This window comes from Lactuca virosa, chromosome 7 (assembly GCF_052849685.1).
Source record: "Lactuca virosa cultivar CGN04683 chromosome 7, Lactuca_virosa_CGN04683_v6, whole genome shotgun sequence".
Taxonomy (NCBI): Eukaryota; Viridiplantae; Streptophyta; class Magnoliopsida; order Asterales; family Asteraceae; genus Lactuca; species Lactuca virosa.
Genome location: NC_136432.1, coordinates 192,351,656 through 192,366,849, shown reverse-complemented (window position 1 = coordinate 192,366,849; position 15,194 = coordinate 192,351,656). Strand labels below are relative to the sequence as shown.

At 33.4% G+C, this 15,194-nt stretch overlaps 2 protein-coding genes across 2 annotated transcripts; one reads left to right on the top strand and one right to left on the bottom strand.

Moving 5' to 3' along the window:
* Positions 1–2,653: 2,653 nt before the first annotated feature.
* Positions 2,654–9,034, bottom strand: LOC145124131 (phosphate transporter PHO1-like). The gene is made up of 15 exons (XM_079059360.1): positions 8,528–9,034; positions 7,708–7,812; positions 7,358–7,598; positions 6,702–7,047; positions 6,279–6,327; positions 6,062–6,133; positions 5,022–5,151; positions 4,787–4,907; positions 4,390–4,639; positions 4,200–4,304; positions 4,056–4,100; positions 3,803–3,955; positions 3,415–3,693; positions 3,184–3,320; positions 2,654–3,084 (listed from the first exon to the last, which is right to left on the bottom strand). Exons 1-15 carry the CDS (start codon positions 8,762–8,764, stop codon positions 2,994–2,996), a joined length of 2,361 nt encoding a protein of 786 aa, XP_078915486.1. The 5' UTR covers positions 8,765–9,034; the 3' UTR covers positions 2,654–2,993.
* Positions 9,035–14,167: 5,133 nt separating this feature from the next.
* LOC145127412 (secreted RxLR effector protein 161-like) lies at positions 14,168–14,563 on the top strand. The gene has a single exon (XM_079062613.1). The coding sequence runs from the start codon at positions 14,168–14,170 to the stop codon at positions 14,561–14,563; it is 396 nt and encodes a 131-aa protein (XP_078918739.1).
* The last annotated feature ends 631 nt before the right edge of the window (positions 14,564–15,194 follow it).

Here is a 15,194-nt window from a genome sequence, read left to right as displayed (position 1 = left end):
ATGTTCTGATACCAAATGTGACCTCTCCAAATTCACGGTCATTTTGAAAATTTTATTTTTGCTTATTTGAAAATCAGAGTATTCATTTTAAAGAATAATATCGTGGAATTTGTTCTTAGAAAAACATGATAAATATATTATCAAAGCATTTCCGAAGAAATGTATTTTGTTTATATAAAAACTTTGGGATGTCATCATCAATACAGAAACATAAACATAAACAAACCTTACTACTGATTTACATCTCCTTTAGTCTCTCAGTGTATTGTAGCTTCATATCAACACCTGTGATACAAATAACTGAGTGAGTCAGGTTGGGAAACCTGGTGAGTACATAAGGTTTTCAACCCATAATAATAAAGTTATTATGTTTCATCATCAAACAATTAACCCAACTTACCATCCCCATTATCTTCTTTATTCTTAAGGATCTACCCTAAGAATCGTCTATTCATTATTCATTCATTCCTAAGCATTGTCCTAAGCAATAGGCACGAAGTACATCGCTGTCAGGGTTCATCCAACAGGAACTAAGTCCATAGCAGCCGATGTTATCTGTTAGGCACTAAGTCCATAGATGCCAATATCGATTTATAGGGCAATAAATCCATAGCTGACAACGTTCATTTGTAAGGCACTAAGTCCATAGCTGTCGGGTTTATCTATTTGGCAGTAAGTCCATAGCTGCCAGGGTTTATCTATCAGGTACTAGTCCATAGCTGTCAGGGTTTATCTATCAGGCACTAAGTCCATAGTTGCCAGGGTTTATCTATCAGGCACTAAGTTCATAGCTGCCAATGTTCATCTATATCATATTTCATATCTCATCATTCATCTCATATTTCATCTCTCGTCTCATCTCATCTTTAATTTACCCATCATAATTATAGGTATAAAATACGTATATAGTTTAAATCAAGTAAAACATGTATATTTTTTTCATCCAACATAGAAATCAAGAATACAGATAATATATACACATAGCACATAATTTATATTAAATACTTCATATCTATGTGTAAGATGAAAGTAAGTGTGCACTCACTTACCGGGGGTTTGGCTAGGAACCAGGCTCTGCGGGGGCAGAACTTTCGAGCTGAAACGCTCCTCTTTTCGGAGCCTTCTGGCGTTGCGGGGCTTTCCTCTAGCAATTAGAAGTTACTAGGGCTTCAGGATAGGTTTAGAGAGAAGTTAGAGAGAGAGAATGGTTATGGTGTGAGGAAAAAGGGTGAGCTTCACATAGTATTTATAGGCTGAAAATGGCACAAATCGGCGAGTTTAAGCCTCCAAATCGTCGCGTTGAGTTCCAAGTGTCACCATCTGGTGGCAAGGCGTGGGGAGGAAGCAATGGTCTAAATTAAGCCACGTCACCCCCTTCGCAACAACACCCTTCCGTCTTCTAAATTCCGTAACTTTTGCATACAAGCTCCATTTTCGACGTTTTTTATATCCACGCGTAGGTATTGACAAGATCTACAACTCTCCTTTTTACTCCATCAGTTAGTTCTCGACCGATTTTATATTTAATAGTATGAGAAGATTACACTGTTTACCGACAGTGTAAAATTCATAACTTCTATATACGGACTCCGTTTTCAACTGTCTTTTTATCGTTGAGCTTCTATTAATGAGATCTTCAATTCTCATTTTAGGTTGTTTCTGCTAAAAATCGATCGATCTAAAATTCAAATTCCGGGCTGCATACTGCTATGTCAAATCTTAGAAAAATTATAACTTCCTCATACGAAGTAAGATTTGGACGTTCTTTTTACGCTCTTGGTTTAACATATACTACGACTTTCATTTATATCCCTAAGGCAAAAAAGTAATTTATCAAAAATTCATTTTTTACATTACGCGGTACCGTGCCGGTTTAGCCGTAAAACTTCGACGAGCCATAACTTCTTCATTATAACTCTGATTTCGGTGTTTTTTATATGTACTGAACCCTTATGACATATACAATAACTTGGTTAAGATTATTCATTCTAAATAATCTTCCACAAAAAAGTCATTTTTGATGTTTATTGTCTCTAAATTGACTAGCCCGAATCTGCGTGCGTTACAGATTAACAACACTTGACAACCTTGGATCAGCCAACTACTGAAACAGTAAATGATTAAGGTTTCTGCTAGTCCGACGCGAGACAAAAAGAGAAGGGACGCGATGTGTAAACGGGGTTGTTCGGGATTTTAGAGAAGGAATACAGGCTATTGATTTTTCTAATGTTCTTCACATTGGATCATCATCAGAATCTGCTTTTAAGGCCCTCTATTTATTGGGAAATGTTTTAAACCCTTAACAAATAATTACTTAGTCATCAAGTATTTATCCTTATGTTTGGTAATTCTCTTATTTTCATATTCTTAAGCTTAAACCCCTTTATGTCTACAAGTTTCATTTAATTAATTAAACACTCAATTAATTAACAAACTAGATTTGTATCATCCTTCTCTAGTCAATATTTCTTATATCACTCTGACAGTAATAGTAATATTACAAACTGTTGTGACTTTGGCCATTATTTCCAACAATGTTATATACATATTTACAGCCAAATTATCTATGATAGTTATAAAAGGTTGTAAATATATCAATATTTTTCTAATGAACATGAACATAAATCCATTGGCAATTATGACGACTAATTAATTGAATGCAATGCGAGAATATCTTGTAAGTTTTATTCATTCACAAACGAGATTTAATGTCTTGAAAAATGAAGATTAGTCAAAGGTGAAATTATAATGATTGATACAATAGAGCGGTTAAAACAGTTTTTCCTGCTTGATGCTTCATCATATCATATTGATAGCCTTACGACATGCTACCGTAGTTACTTCGATATGATTTTTGATGACTCTGATTCACATTGTCTCAACCATACCATCCATGACACTATAGAACAGAATTTGACACCCCCACCATATCTAGTTTTGCCCTTTAGGTACACTTGATAGGAGAAGTTGTACATGGACATAAACCAATGTTCTCAACCATCAGAATCTGTCTCACGAAATGGTAAAGGAACATTTTTCACTGCTCTAAACTTGCCAACATTATTCAAGTGCTCATTTTCCAACCTGTATCAAATCAGAAAGGATAAATACAGGATACTTTTTAACCATTATTCCTTAATTAAAAAATAGTACTAACTATATACAAAATGCATATGTTATTACCTATAGTAATTCCAATGCCCACGACGAATCACTTCTAAAGAAGCAAGAGAAAACTCAAGCAAGCGTGATTCAAACAATCCAACTTTAAATTGTAGCACTGTTTCCAACCAAGCAACCCTTAGAACAAAATTCAAAGCCTGCACATAAATGGAGATTTTTGTATTTCACGTTATGCAATTGTCAAAATGTAAAGTTTTAAAAAATCTTGAAACTTAATGATATAAAACTCACAATGGCTATGTAGTAGAACCCTTTATTCTTAAGAACAAGTTCATCTCTAAGCCATATGTTTTTTGACTTGGAATTAAGAAGTCCCCAGTCCTTCACAAAGTCCCAATATAGTTGGTATACGGTGGCAAACAAGGAAGTCACCAAAACGATTATCAACCAAAATTGTGTTTCCTGTCTTGCATAAGTTAACCGTGCTCCAGCTGCTATCATGGCTGACACATACTTACCCAAGTTAGCCAAGTGGTTAACATCACACTCATCAAACCATCTCCTCGCACACTGTATATATATAATTTCATACATAAAACGTTATCCTTGTTAGAGGTATTATAAAGTGACAATCAAAAGATTTAGGCATTTGTTGAAGATGTAATGCATATGTATGTACCTGCATAGCACGCCAGTAGTATGGAGCAAAAGAGATTACATAAGCAAGCTCTCGATATAACTTCCCTGATTTACAAGTATGATAATGATGTGTTTTAAAACTTCCGGCAAGGAAGTAACACGCTGTTGATTCCATGTGCCTCAATAATGGGATCTGCAACACAAAGAAGAAAAATACGTATACCGACTTTATCACCAGACAAGGTAAGTTAATGATGCTAGAACATATATGCGAACTTTTGTAGAAAAATTACCTGACTAGTAAGTTGATCTGCCATGAAGAAATCCATCATCAGAACCTATGTTTTCCATAAAAATCAAAATCATTACCTAGTGTCATAAACATTTATTTTATATTTTCCATATTTTAGGTGATGATTTGGGTAACCTAGGAGTACCTTGTACAAAGGAGAGCATATTATGTTGCGAATGACTCTAAGGAAACAATAGCGAGTTGGAAGGTAGAAGATGTTCAATGGACATACAAGCAACCCAATGAAAATCTAAATATCAAATCAAAGTTAAGAATAAACATTAAAAACTTTAAAAAATTTTAACTGATGTAACTAGTCAAGGTAATAATATTACCAAGAAAAGAATGCCCGGAATGGCGTCAATTTCAGTAGGAGAAAATCCATTTGAAATCAAAATGAGATGTAGTACCATGGCAGAAACCACAGTTGTCATCATACATGTGCAAATAAGAAATGCATCTTTATACTTGAGTGTTGTACCAGCTTGGAATTCGAATATGAAGTTGTAATTAATCCTTGTAGCTTTCCATGTGAAAAGGTTGCACCCATACATAAACAAATGCAAGCTCAACAATGCAAACATGCTGCATTTATATGTAACCAATGCAAACAAGATTATTTAGGTTTTTATTGGCATGGAAAAATTGATTTCTTTTATATATATATATATATATATATATATATATATATATATATATATATATATAACTGAAAGTTTATACATTAAGTACCTGAAAACAGGATATATAGTTTCAACATAGTCGGTTTCTGTACCACGGGAGAACATGCCACTAATATGTGCCAATATTGCATATACACAGAATAAGGTTACAAAACTACCCGTAAAGAGTCCTGTTGCAACAAAAAAACTATTATATGGTTTTCTTGCTTGATGTTGTCATATTAATTTTTTCTTATTTTCTAATTATTATGATGAAGATACTCGATAAGGGGTATAATATATACCAACAAAGAAAGTGACCATGTGAGAGCTTTTTTGTTGGCGAGGCTTCAAAAATTTCATGGCCTTTTTTCTGTCATCCTTGGCAAAGTGCTTAGTGAAAGAAGATTCCACCTCATCCGTTAATTTTACCACCTAAAATTTATAATTCTTCATTATAAACGGTATATCCATAAGATTTTGAAATCAATATTGATCAACGGATTGTCACATTATCATTTTATTTTTCATACAACTTTTATCATTTTTTTCTTAGAATGCATTGAAATATATAAATGATTAATTATCAACACATTTATTTTAAACTTAAAAATATTTCATTTTTTTCAATTGAATAGTTCGATGGCTACTAAAATCCACATTAATATTTAAGGTCGACATAAAATCTTATTATGACTAAGTTTAATCCATTAAATGTCAAGTAATTAAGCATTCCATCTAATTAATTCAATTATTTTATTAAACTGTTTGTGGTTCTTTAACAATACAAACTAGTTTAAAAAAACAACACCAATGATTGAAAACATGTAGATTGCTTATTATGAAATTATTTGTCCACAAGTATTAAAAGTTTTTCTTAAACAGTAAACATGACAAGAACATTTTGAATTAAGAAGAAAAACAAGCAACGCGCATGCGTGGTACATTAATCGGAAAAGCAAAATGGTGAATAAAGAATTTGAACTCATTTATACATGTAAGGATTAATTAACTTTATACATGATCAGATACTTAGATGGATCAGTGTTTATCTTTTTACTTTTAGCTACCATATTGTAATGTAAATTCGACCACGTCTTTTCTTTCGCAAATAAATTAAGATAGAAAAATTAGTTTTGTCCAATTCTCTAATAGCATCTAAAATATTGGAGTTTTTTCAAATAGTTTTTAAGGCTATTTTATCACCTCATCAACAACTTAAAAGATTGCTAAAGAGTTGTTTTTTTGTAATTAAACTAAAAAACGAGTTAATGTAACAAGCAATGTAATATTAAATTAAAACTAACAGAGAAAAGAATATATATATTGGTTTTACTTAATTTACCTTATCCGAACTAACGAAATAAGATCTTTTGACAGCTTTTAAATAAGTTGCTGAAGACTGTTGATTAGAAACCTGTTAAATAAAAAAAAAAATAGTTGGAGTCAAAATTGAATCAAAATTATTACGTCACAAAGTTTATTTCTTCCCATGAAGTTTATTGTTTATATACTTGAGAACATATATATACGAGTTACCAACATGAAGCTTTGCCGCTTACCTTGTCAAATTTCTTCAGTATTTTTACAAATGCCACCATATTTAGAGAGCTGCCAAAAATATTCATTTGATCAGAAAATCAACAGGCCTCTAATAAATAAAAATGTAAAACATTTAAAGTTATATTTTAAACGTAAAAAACCAGAGTTTATTAATTTAACAATGATGAATATATGTAAGTAGTTAATTTTGTAAATTAGAGAAAAAAAAAAAGATGCCCAATATTAATGGCACTCGCTAGAGGTGAAATTATAAGTTTGCTATTAATCTGGCAAAAAATATAACTTTGTAGTGGGACATGTCCACTATCAATCTTTTTTTATTACCTCACTATATATTAATTAATCTTTTCCTATGTGTAGTATCATGACGGGCATACTCAAGGTACGCATTAATATTATAGATGCATTTATTTGATACATACCTATACGTTTTTAATAGACCAAGGCCTCTATAAAGTTCCACAAAAGCTCCTCTAATCATTTTTTCCGCGCATTGGATCTTCTTGCGATTGATGTAATCACTTGGTCCACCTTCTTTCTTAGGATTGTTTACTAGATCTTCCCAAAGCATAGATGTAACTGCTGTTATGGTTCTTGTAGGCGTAGTTGCTGGAATATCAATTCGCATGGCCATTTTAGGCTTTCCCTTTTTAGTTTTTCCTCTAGTTGCTGCACCAAGTAGGTTGATACCATTTTTTTCTAGAGCGGAAATCACATCATTTGTCTGTGTCCCCTCTCCACGGCTTTCAGCAAACTCAGTGGGTGTTTCTGCATGCCAAATTTCAATTCATTTTGATCCGATAGTAAAAGATAGAACAACATATCTAGATTCATATTTAAGAAACATTGTAATTAAGTATTATAATCGTGAATTTACATTTTGAGAATGATTCTTTCTTAAGTAAACAGTACTATAAAGTGCGCAGACCACTAACTATGCACTTTAGTTAAGGAGATTAATTTATACAAGTTGTGATCATGTGTAGGATGGAGGATTCTTTTAACTTCATGGACATTAAAAAAGCCACTAATTAAGGAGGTTGAAGAATATGAAAAATTGTGGTATGAGTTTGGTTACCGGAGTCAGAGGTGGGGCCAGACGAGTAAGAGCTGAGGAGTCCGGTGGAGCTTGGGGATCGTGCGAATTTAAACCGGCCTGAAGATTTTCTCCGGGAACCAAGAACTTGCTGGAGGTCCAACAAGATTTGGAGCTGTTTATTCAACATTTCTCCTCTCTCAAGGAATTCGCTTTCTTTGTTGGTATAAAACTGGTTCACCTTTTCCAATTCCTCATCCAATTTCTCAAAGAACACTTTCACCTACATGAATCGAATGATAATAACCAAATAAATTTTTTATTTGTGCGAAAACATAGAACTAAAAATGTTATGAATTAATTATGTTTACTTAATCTATTTGGTTAATTACCTCGTCTTCCTCAGAGTTCAAATGTTCAACGAGTTCAGTTTCATCATCTTCATCTTCATCTTTTTCTGACATTTCGTCACCTTGTTCGGAAAGCGTGTTTTTCACCTATACCATGCATGACACGTGGAACATGTAGTTATAGGCTTATAGCAATGATGATAACTATCATTTCCTTGTTATTTCAGGAAACAAGTCATATAATGCGTGACAGTCGTTTCTATTGGCTTTTAGTCCCCAAAAATACTCAATTTCATGAAAATCAAGTCTTTGATGACGCCATCTCACCGCTACCTTTTGTTAATTACTACAAGCACCACAACTTTAACAGGTGTGTGTGTTTGTGTGTGTTTCATCTCACACCCTCAGACGCAATAACTGATGTTATTGTTGAAAATGAACAAAAACTTTAAGTGAAAAAAGTGGATGAAAATAATGGGTAAACCAAAAAAGTGATTATGTTTTGCATAAGATATCCTTGAAAAAAGTTAGTTAATGCTATCTATATGTATAACTTAATGGAAAATGATTAAACTGAATAGACAATGAGATTTAATGCGTAACGTAACGAAATCAACAGCAGATTAATGCAAAAACATTTCATTCGATGGTAATCGTGAATGATGACACGAAAGCCATGATGAAGACATGCACCAAAAGTATTTTCTTTTGGAACTTCAACAGTACTATATGTCAAGCACTAAAGTAGATTCACACATGTTTTTTTCAATTTTAACATTAATTTCAAATCATAATTAATTAGCGAATGCTTTACCATCTTCCGATGGCTATTACATTTCCTTGTAATTAGTAATTAAAATACCTGAAGAATCTGATCAGGTTGTTGATTGGTTGCATTAGATGTAAGACGACGAAACAAAGAGCGAACAGGGTCGAATATTGATATGCCATAATCTTGACTGCAAGTCGTTTGTGAAAGCTTTGATATCCTTGATAGTTTAACCTTCTTAACATGTTTCTTGAGCTGCCAATAATTCACAAAGGCATCTTTCCATTCAGGAATGAGTTGGGCTTCAAGCTCTTTAGAGAACTTCACCATTAATTCTTTCCGTATCACAATCTCCCTCTGGTGACGATCAGGAGAGAGAGAGAGAGAGAGAGAGAGAGAGAGAGAGAGAGAGAGTTACTCAATGGGGGATGAGTGGCCGGATGGGTGCTTATATAGATATATAGAACAGACAAAGATGTAGGTAGAAGACAGATGGTTTAACAAGCAAAGATTTGAAAAGCTTCTATATATCTTCTCTCTCTTCTTTGATTTACTTCCTGATTCATGTTAATTAAAGGAGAAGGCAGATTCCACTTTCAACTTCATTTCCACCACCTTATTTTTCTTGTGTTCCATTATCATCCTTTTGGGTACGTATTATTATATGAGTTTCTTTCGTTGATTCTAGAATGGAGGTCAGGCGACTTCAAGGATTGCTTGTTAAAAACTTTCACATCAAAACTTTTTAACCTTCTATTGATAGACAAACACTCCTGAAGTTATTAACTTAATTTGCACCTTCTATTAATTATAATAAAAAATTCAAAATCATATTTAATCATTACCGCATATGATATAAATGCATGGTGTTAGTGCACTTGAATTATAAATTAATACCGCATTTCTTTTACCGCATTAATCTACCTTAAATAGTCATTTTTTGAACTAAAGGTTAATTTGGTTATTTTTTTTAATAATTTTTCTATATAATTACGTGTATGCTTATTCTCATATATAAAATTATTTAAATCATGTACATGAACTAACACCACTAAAAGCACAAGAAATTAATAAAAAGGAAACTAAAATAGAAGGCTTAAAGGAAATTATGTTCCTTATACGCATTAAATAATTATACAGTAAAAAAAAATAAATAAATAAATAAATAAAAAAAAAAAAAAGCGAAAAGCTCGATGATTTAAGGTGCTATGCAAGGATAAAGCCCGGGAGTCTAACAGATCATATTGATTAATCATACATGTTTCACCCCTTCCTACACGCCATGTCATGCCACTCTTCATATTGAGGAAGCATTCTTTAGAACTGTGCTTCACCTTGAGACCAGCAATTAAACTTTCTCAAACAGAATTAACAATGGAAAATCTGCCGCTGTTAGACATGGATTTCCCAAAAACAAATTCGATGTATAAACACGCTTCTATGGATTAGGTGATAAAATAGCAACAATTTCTAGTACACAATGTCGCAAAATTTTATCATATCTCCAATATTATAACTTAGTATTATTTAAGGTGGTAAAAGTCGCTAGACGGTAGTATATCGGTCGGTTAGCAACTACAGATTAGTCGGTGACTAATTGCAGACCGTAAAATGTAAATTCGTTATGACAAGTATCATAACAAAATAGGTTAATTTGATTAATACAACATTAATCAGTTTCCAAGTAGTTTCTATTGAGATAAAACTTTTTCAAAGTGATAAAAATTCATCGACTTCTATAGCTTCACTCATTGTCTAGGCAGAGATTAATCGTTAGGCGCATTATAGTCGATTGGGTATCAGCTATGGACTAATTGAAGATTAATCCGGACCTAGTTGAACTTTTACAACACTATTATTATTTAAAACTGTAGCTAATATGTGTGGGTGATTTTAGTGTCACCTGATATTTTGTATAATTAGAACTGACATGTAAACTAAGGGGCTTATCGTTTGTATTCTATATTATATGTTTGTGAATGCGGAGTGAATGCATATATTAGATTAAATTATAAGCCGTTACGACAGAAAGACAGGGGCTTTGGGTAGTGCCCTAAAAGGTATTCGGAAATTTTAATTAGTTTATTTATGGAAAATCCGAATTATAATGAGTAATTATGGTAAAATTGACAAATATCGTCAGTTTTGGTAACCATTGATTATGCCATTAATTTCAAGATTTGTATAACTAATTTAGAAGATTTACACTAATATGTCAAGTATAAATACGACTCTTCTATTGAGTCACATATCATACCCTTCTCAGCTCTTCTTCTTCTATACGAACTCAGAACTCTCTGACGATTTGGTTTGTGTTTCTATGCCTAGATATACAAGTGTCCTTATGGATTATCCTAGACTGGATTTTGTGTAACACAGACATTGGGTGGAAATATCATTTCGGAAAGTGAACTTACATGATCCAAGAGAAATCCGGTTCTCCACCATCACCCTACTCAAATATCTTTCAACAATCGAATTGATATTCTCATCTGGTGGAGATGGCTGAATCAATCTGTGAGTTGAAAACTAAGTTCATGAAACTGGAAAAGTTTGAAGGCAATGATTTTAGGCTTTGGAAGAAGAAGATGTTATGCATGATGACCACGCTGAAGTCTGCGTATGTGCTGAGTACTCTAAGGCCAGAAGTGGTGGAGAACGAGACACTGGAAGAAACCAGAAGGAGGATCAAGTGGGACAATGATGATTACATCTGCAGAGGACATATTCTGAATGGTATGGCTGATTCCTTTTTTGATATCTATTTTGAGGCTAATAGTGAAAAGGAGTTGTGGGACACTCTTTAATCAAATACATGGTCGAGGATGCTTCTAACAAGTTTCTGGTCAGTGATTTTAATAAATATAATGGTTGACTAAAGATCTATAATGGAACAATACAATGAACTCCTTCTCATTTTGGGTCAATTCAAACTGCACAACATGAATATGGATGAAACCATTGATGTGTCGAGTGTGATTAACAAACTTCCACCATCATGGAAAGACTTCAAACATAATCTAAAACATCAAAAGAAAGAAATATCCATGGTTCGACTTGAAAGTCATTTTCGCATTGAAGAATCCATTCGTGCACAAAAGAGTGACAAAAACAAGATTAAAGTTGAATCTGGACAGCCGCCAGTTCATATAGCTGAAAACAAACCAAGAAATCTGAACAACAAATGACATGGAAAACGCAAGCAGGAACATGTCCCAAATAACTCCAACAAAAAGAAAAAAGGAGCTGGTTTGTTGGAGGTGTTTAGGGATGGGACATTGCAAGTGTGATTGTCGTGTGAATCTGGGCAATAATGGTACTAGAAACAATGGACCCAATGAAGGTGGTAATGGCTCTAAGGACTAAGTGATTGGAGGTCAGTTTTTGAATAACTTTGATAATTCTAATAAGAATTATGTTTATCATGTTTCCTTTATTCCTAAATCATTCTATGTAAAGGATGATGATGTTGCTTGGTGGATCGACCCGGGTGCAACAAACCATGTATGCAAGGATAAACGTATGTTTGAAGCATTAACATCGCTTAAAGATGGATCTATGTCGCACATGGGAGATGATTCTTTTAAACCTATTTGTGGTGTCGTTATTGTTTGTTTAGAATTTACTTTTGGAAACACAATTAAGCTTTTTGATGTTTTGTTTGTTCCCAAGATTCGAAAGAATATTGTTATTGGTAGTTGTTTGAGTTATGATGGTTTTAAACAAGTTTATGAATCAGATATATATATATATATATATATATATATATATATATATATATATCCTTTATCGAGGTCGAATGTTTATTGGCTTTCGATATTTAAATAATAGAATGTTTTATTTGAATGTTAATGATAAATTGTCATCTATTCAAAATTTTGATTTTGTGTCATCGTCTTCTTCTAAAATTGATGACTCCATGCTTCGGCATGCTATATTAGGTCATGTCAATTTTAGAAGGATGCATCAAATGTCAAAAGATGGTCTTATACCACCACCCTTTGACATAAATCCAGAAAGATTTAAAACATGCATGCTTAGAAAAGTTACAAAATAACCATTTCCAAGTGTTTCTAGAAAGTCAGCTGTTTTGGAACTTGTACACAATGATTTGTGTGATTTCCACTATACTCCATCTTTGGGAAGTAAAAAGTATTTGGTCACATTCATTGATGACTGTACTCGATTTTGCTATGTGTATTTTGTTAATGCTAAAAATGAAGCATTGGAAAAGTTCAAAATATACAAAAACTGAGGTGGAATTGCAATTGGGCAATCCGGCTAAGTATATTAGAACCGATCTGGGAGGTGAATATATGGATTCCATATACTTCCAATCAGTCGGTATCATTCAAGAAACCACAGCACCATACTCGCCCCAAAAAAATGGAATCGTCGAACGCAAAAATCAATTCTTAAAGGAAATGGTAAAATCGATGCTTTCTTACTCAGGATTGAGTGAGGGATACTGGGGAGAGGCTATGTTAACGACCTGGTATTTACGGAATAAGGTTCCAAAAAAAGGAACAAAACAGTCCCATATGAACTTTGGTTCAAGAAAAAGCCAAATTTGAGTTATTTTCCGGTTTGGGGATGTTGGGCAGTTGTAAAACTCACCGAACCCTAAAGGAAAACTTTGGGACAACGTGGAATAGATTGCATATTCATTGGACATGCCGAACATTCCAAGGCGTATAGGTTCTATGTAATAGAACCCAATGATTCAGTACCGATTAACACCGTTATCGAGTTACTGGATGGAATTTTTGATGAGAAGCAATTTTAATGAATTAAAAGGCCTAATGATTTGACTTTTGGCACTAAATAAGTGCAAAATATAGAAAGTCAAGATGGTGGTAATGGTCAAGAACCACAAGAGCTTCGTAGAAGCAAAAGAGGCCGAATTGCGAAAATTTTTGGATCTGACTTCCAACTCTATTTGGTGGAAGGTTCAAGGGATGAAATTAGTCTTGAATACTCATATTGCTATAGTATTAAGGATGATCCTAAGAAATATCAACAATCCATTGAGTCTCGACATGCCGTCTTTTGGAAGGAAGTGATTGATGACGAAATGTCATCAATTTTTGGGAACAATACATAGGTGTTGTCTAAATTTCCTCCAGGTTCTAAACCACTTGGTTACAAATCGATTTTCAAAAAGAAAATGAATATTAATGGGTGTATTGGAAAGTACAAAGCCCGGTTGGTCATTCAAGGTTTTAAACAAAAACCTAGTGTTGACTATTTTGATACGTATGCTCCAGTTGCACGTATTTCTACTATTAGCTTGTTAATTGCTTTGGAAAGCATTCACAATCTGATTATCCCTCAAATGGAAGCCAAAACAGGCTTTTTAAATGGTGAAATTGATGAAGAAGTTTACATGAAACAATCATAAAGTTTTCTTATGCCTGGTAAAGAGCATATGATATGTAAACTGGTAAAATCTTTGTATGGGTTGAAACAAGCACCGAAACAATGGCATCAAAAGTTTGATGAGGTTATTTTTTCTTCTGGTTTTATGTTAACCAATGTGACAAATGTGTTTACAACAGATTCAATGATGCTATTGGTTCAGGAGTGATCATTTGCTTATATATAGATGATACTAACCAATAACAAGTAGATGAAACAAAGAAATTGTTTTCATCTAAGTTTTCCATGAAAAATTTAGGAGAGGCTTATGTAATTCTTGGTATAAGAATTAAAAGGGTGAACAAAGGTTTAGTGATGACTCAAAGTTACTATGTTGAGAAAATTCTCAAACAGCTTAATTTCAGTGCTTGTTCTCCTGTAAGTACTCCTATGGATTCTAGTGTAAAACTAATGCCTAACAATGACATTCCTACTTCACAATTGGAATATGCTACGGCTATTGGTAGCTTGATGTATGCAATGACAAGTACTAGGCCTGATATTGTTTATGCAGTAGGAAAGTTGAGCAGCTGCACTAGTAATCCTAGTGCTCAACATTGGCAAACGGTCAATAAAGTATTTAAGTATCACAAGGGAACCATGGATTATGGATTGAGTTACTTGGGAAGTCCTTCAGTCTTAGAAGGTTATTCAGATTCAAGTTGGATAACCAACAAGGAGGACCATTCCTCAATTCTTAAAACACTCTGATTATCGAGTATATGAATTTTTTAATACTAAAGTGGGAATTCAGTCGTTATGATATTTTCATTTATGTACTGGTTTGGTTTGTTTATATAATTTGATGTTAGTTCATGGGTTACACTAAAAGGGAGGGGGGGGGGGGATTTTTGGTGATTTTAGTGTCACCTGACATTTTATGTAATTGGAACTGACATGTGAGATAAGGGGCTTCTCGTTTGTACTATATATTATATGTTTGGTGAATGTGGAGTGCATGCATATATAAGATCAAATTATAACCTGGTACGACAGAAAGGTGGGGGTTTGGAGTAGCGACCCAAAAGGAATTCAGAAATTTTAATTAGTTTATTTATGGAAAATCGGAATTCTAGTGGGTAATTAGAGTAACATTGACAAATCTCGACAATTGTGGTAACCATTGATTATGCCATTAGTTTCGAGATTTGTATAATTATAGCAAAATTAACAAATCTGGTCAATTTTGGTAACCATTGATTATGCCATTAATTTCGAGATTTGTATAACTAATTTAGATGATTTACCTTAATTTGTCAAGTATAAATACGACTATTCTATTAAGCTACAAATCATACCCTTCTCAACTCTTCTTCTTATATACGAACCGTCTGGCGATTTG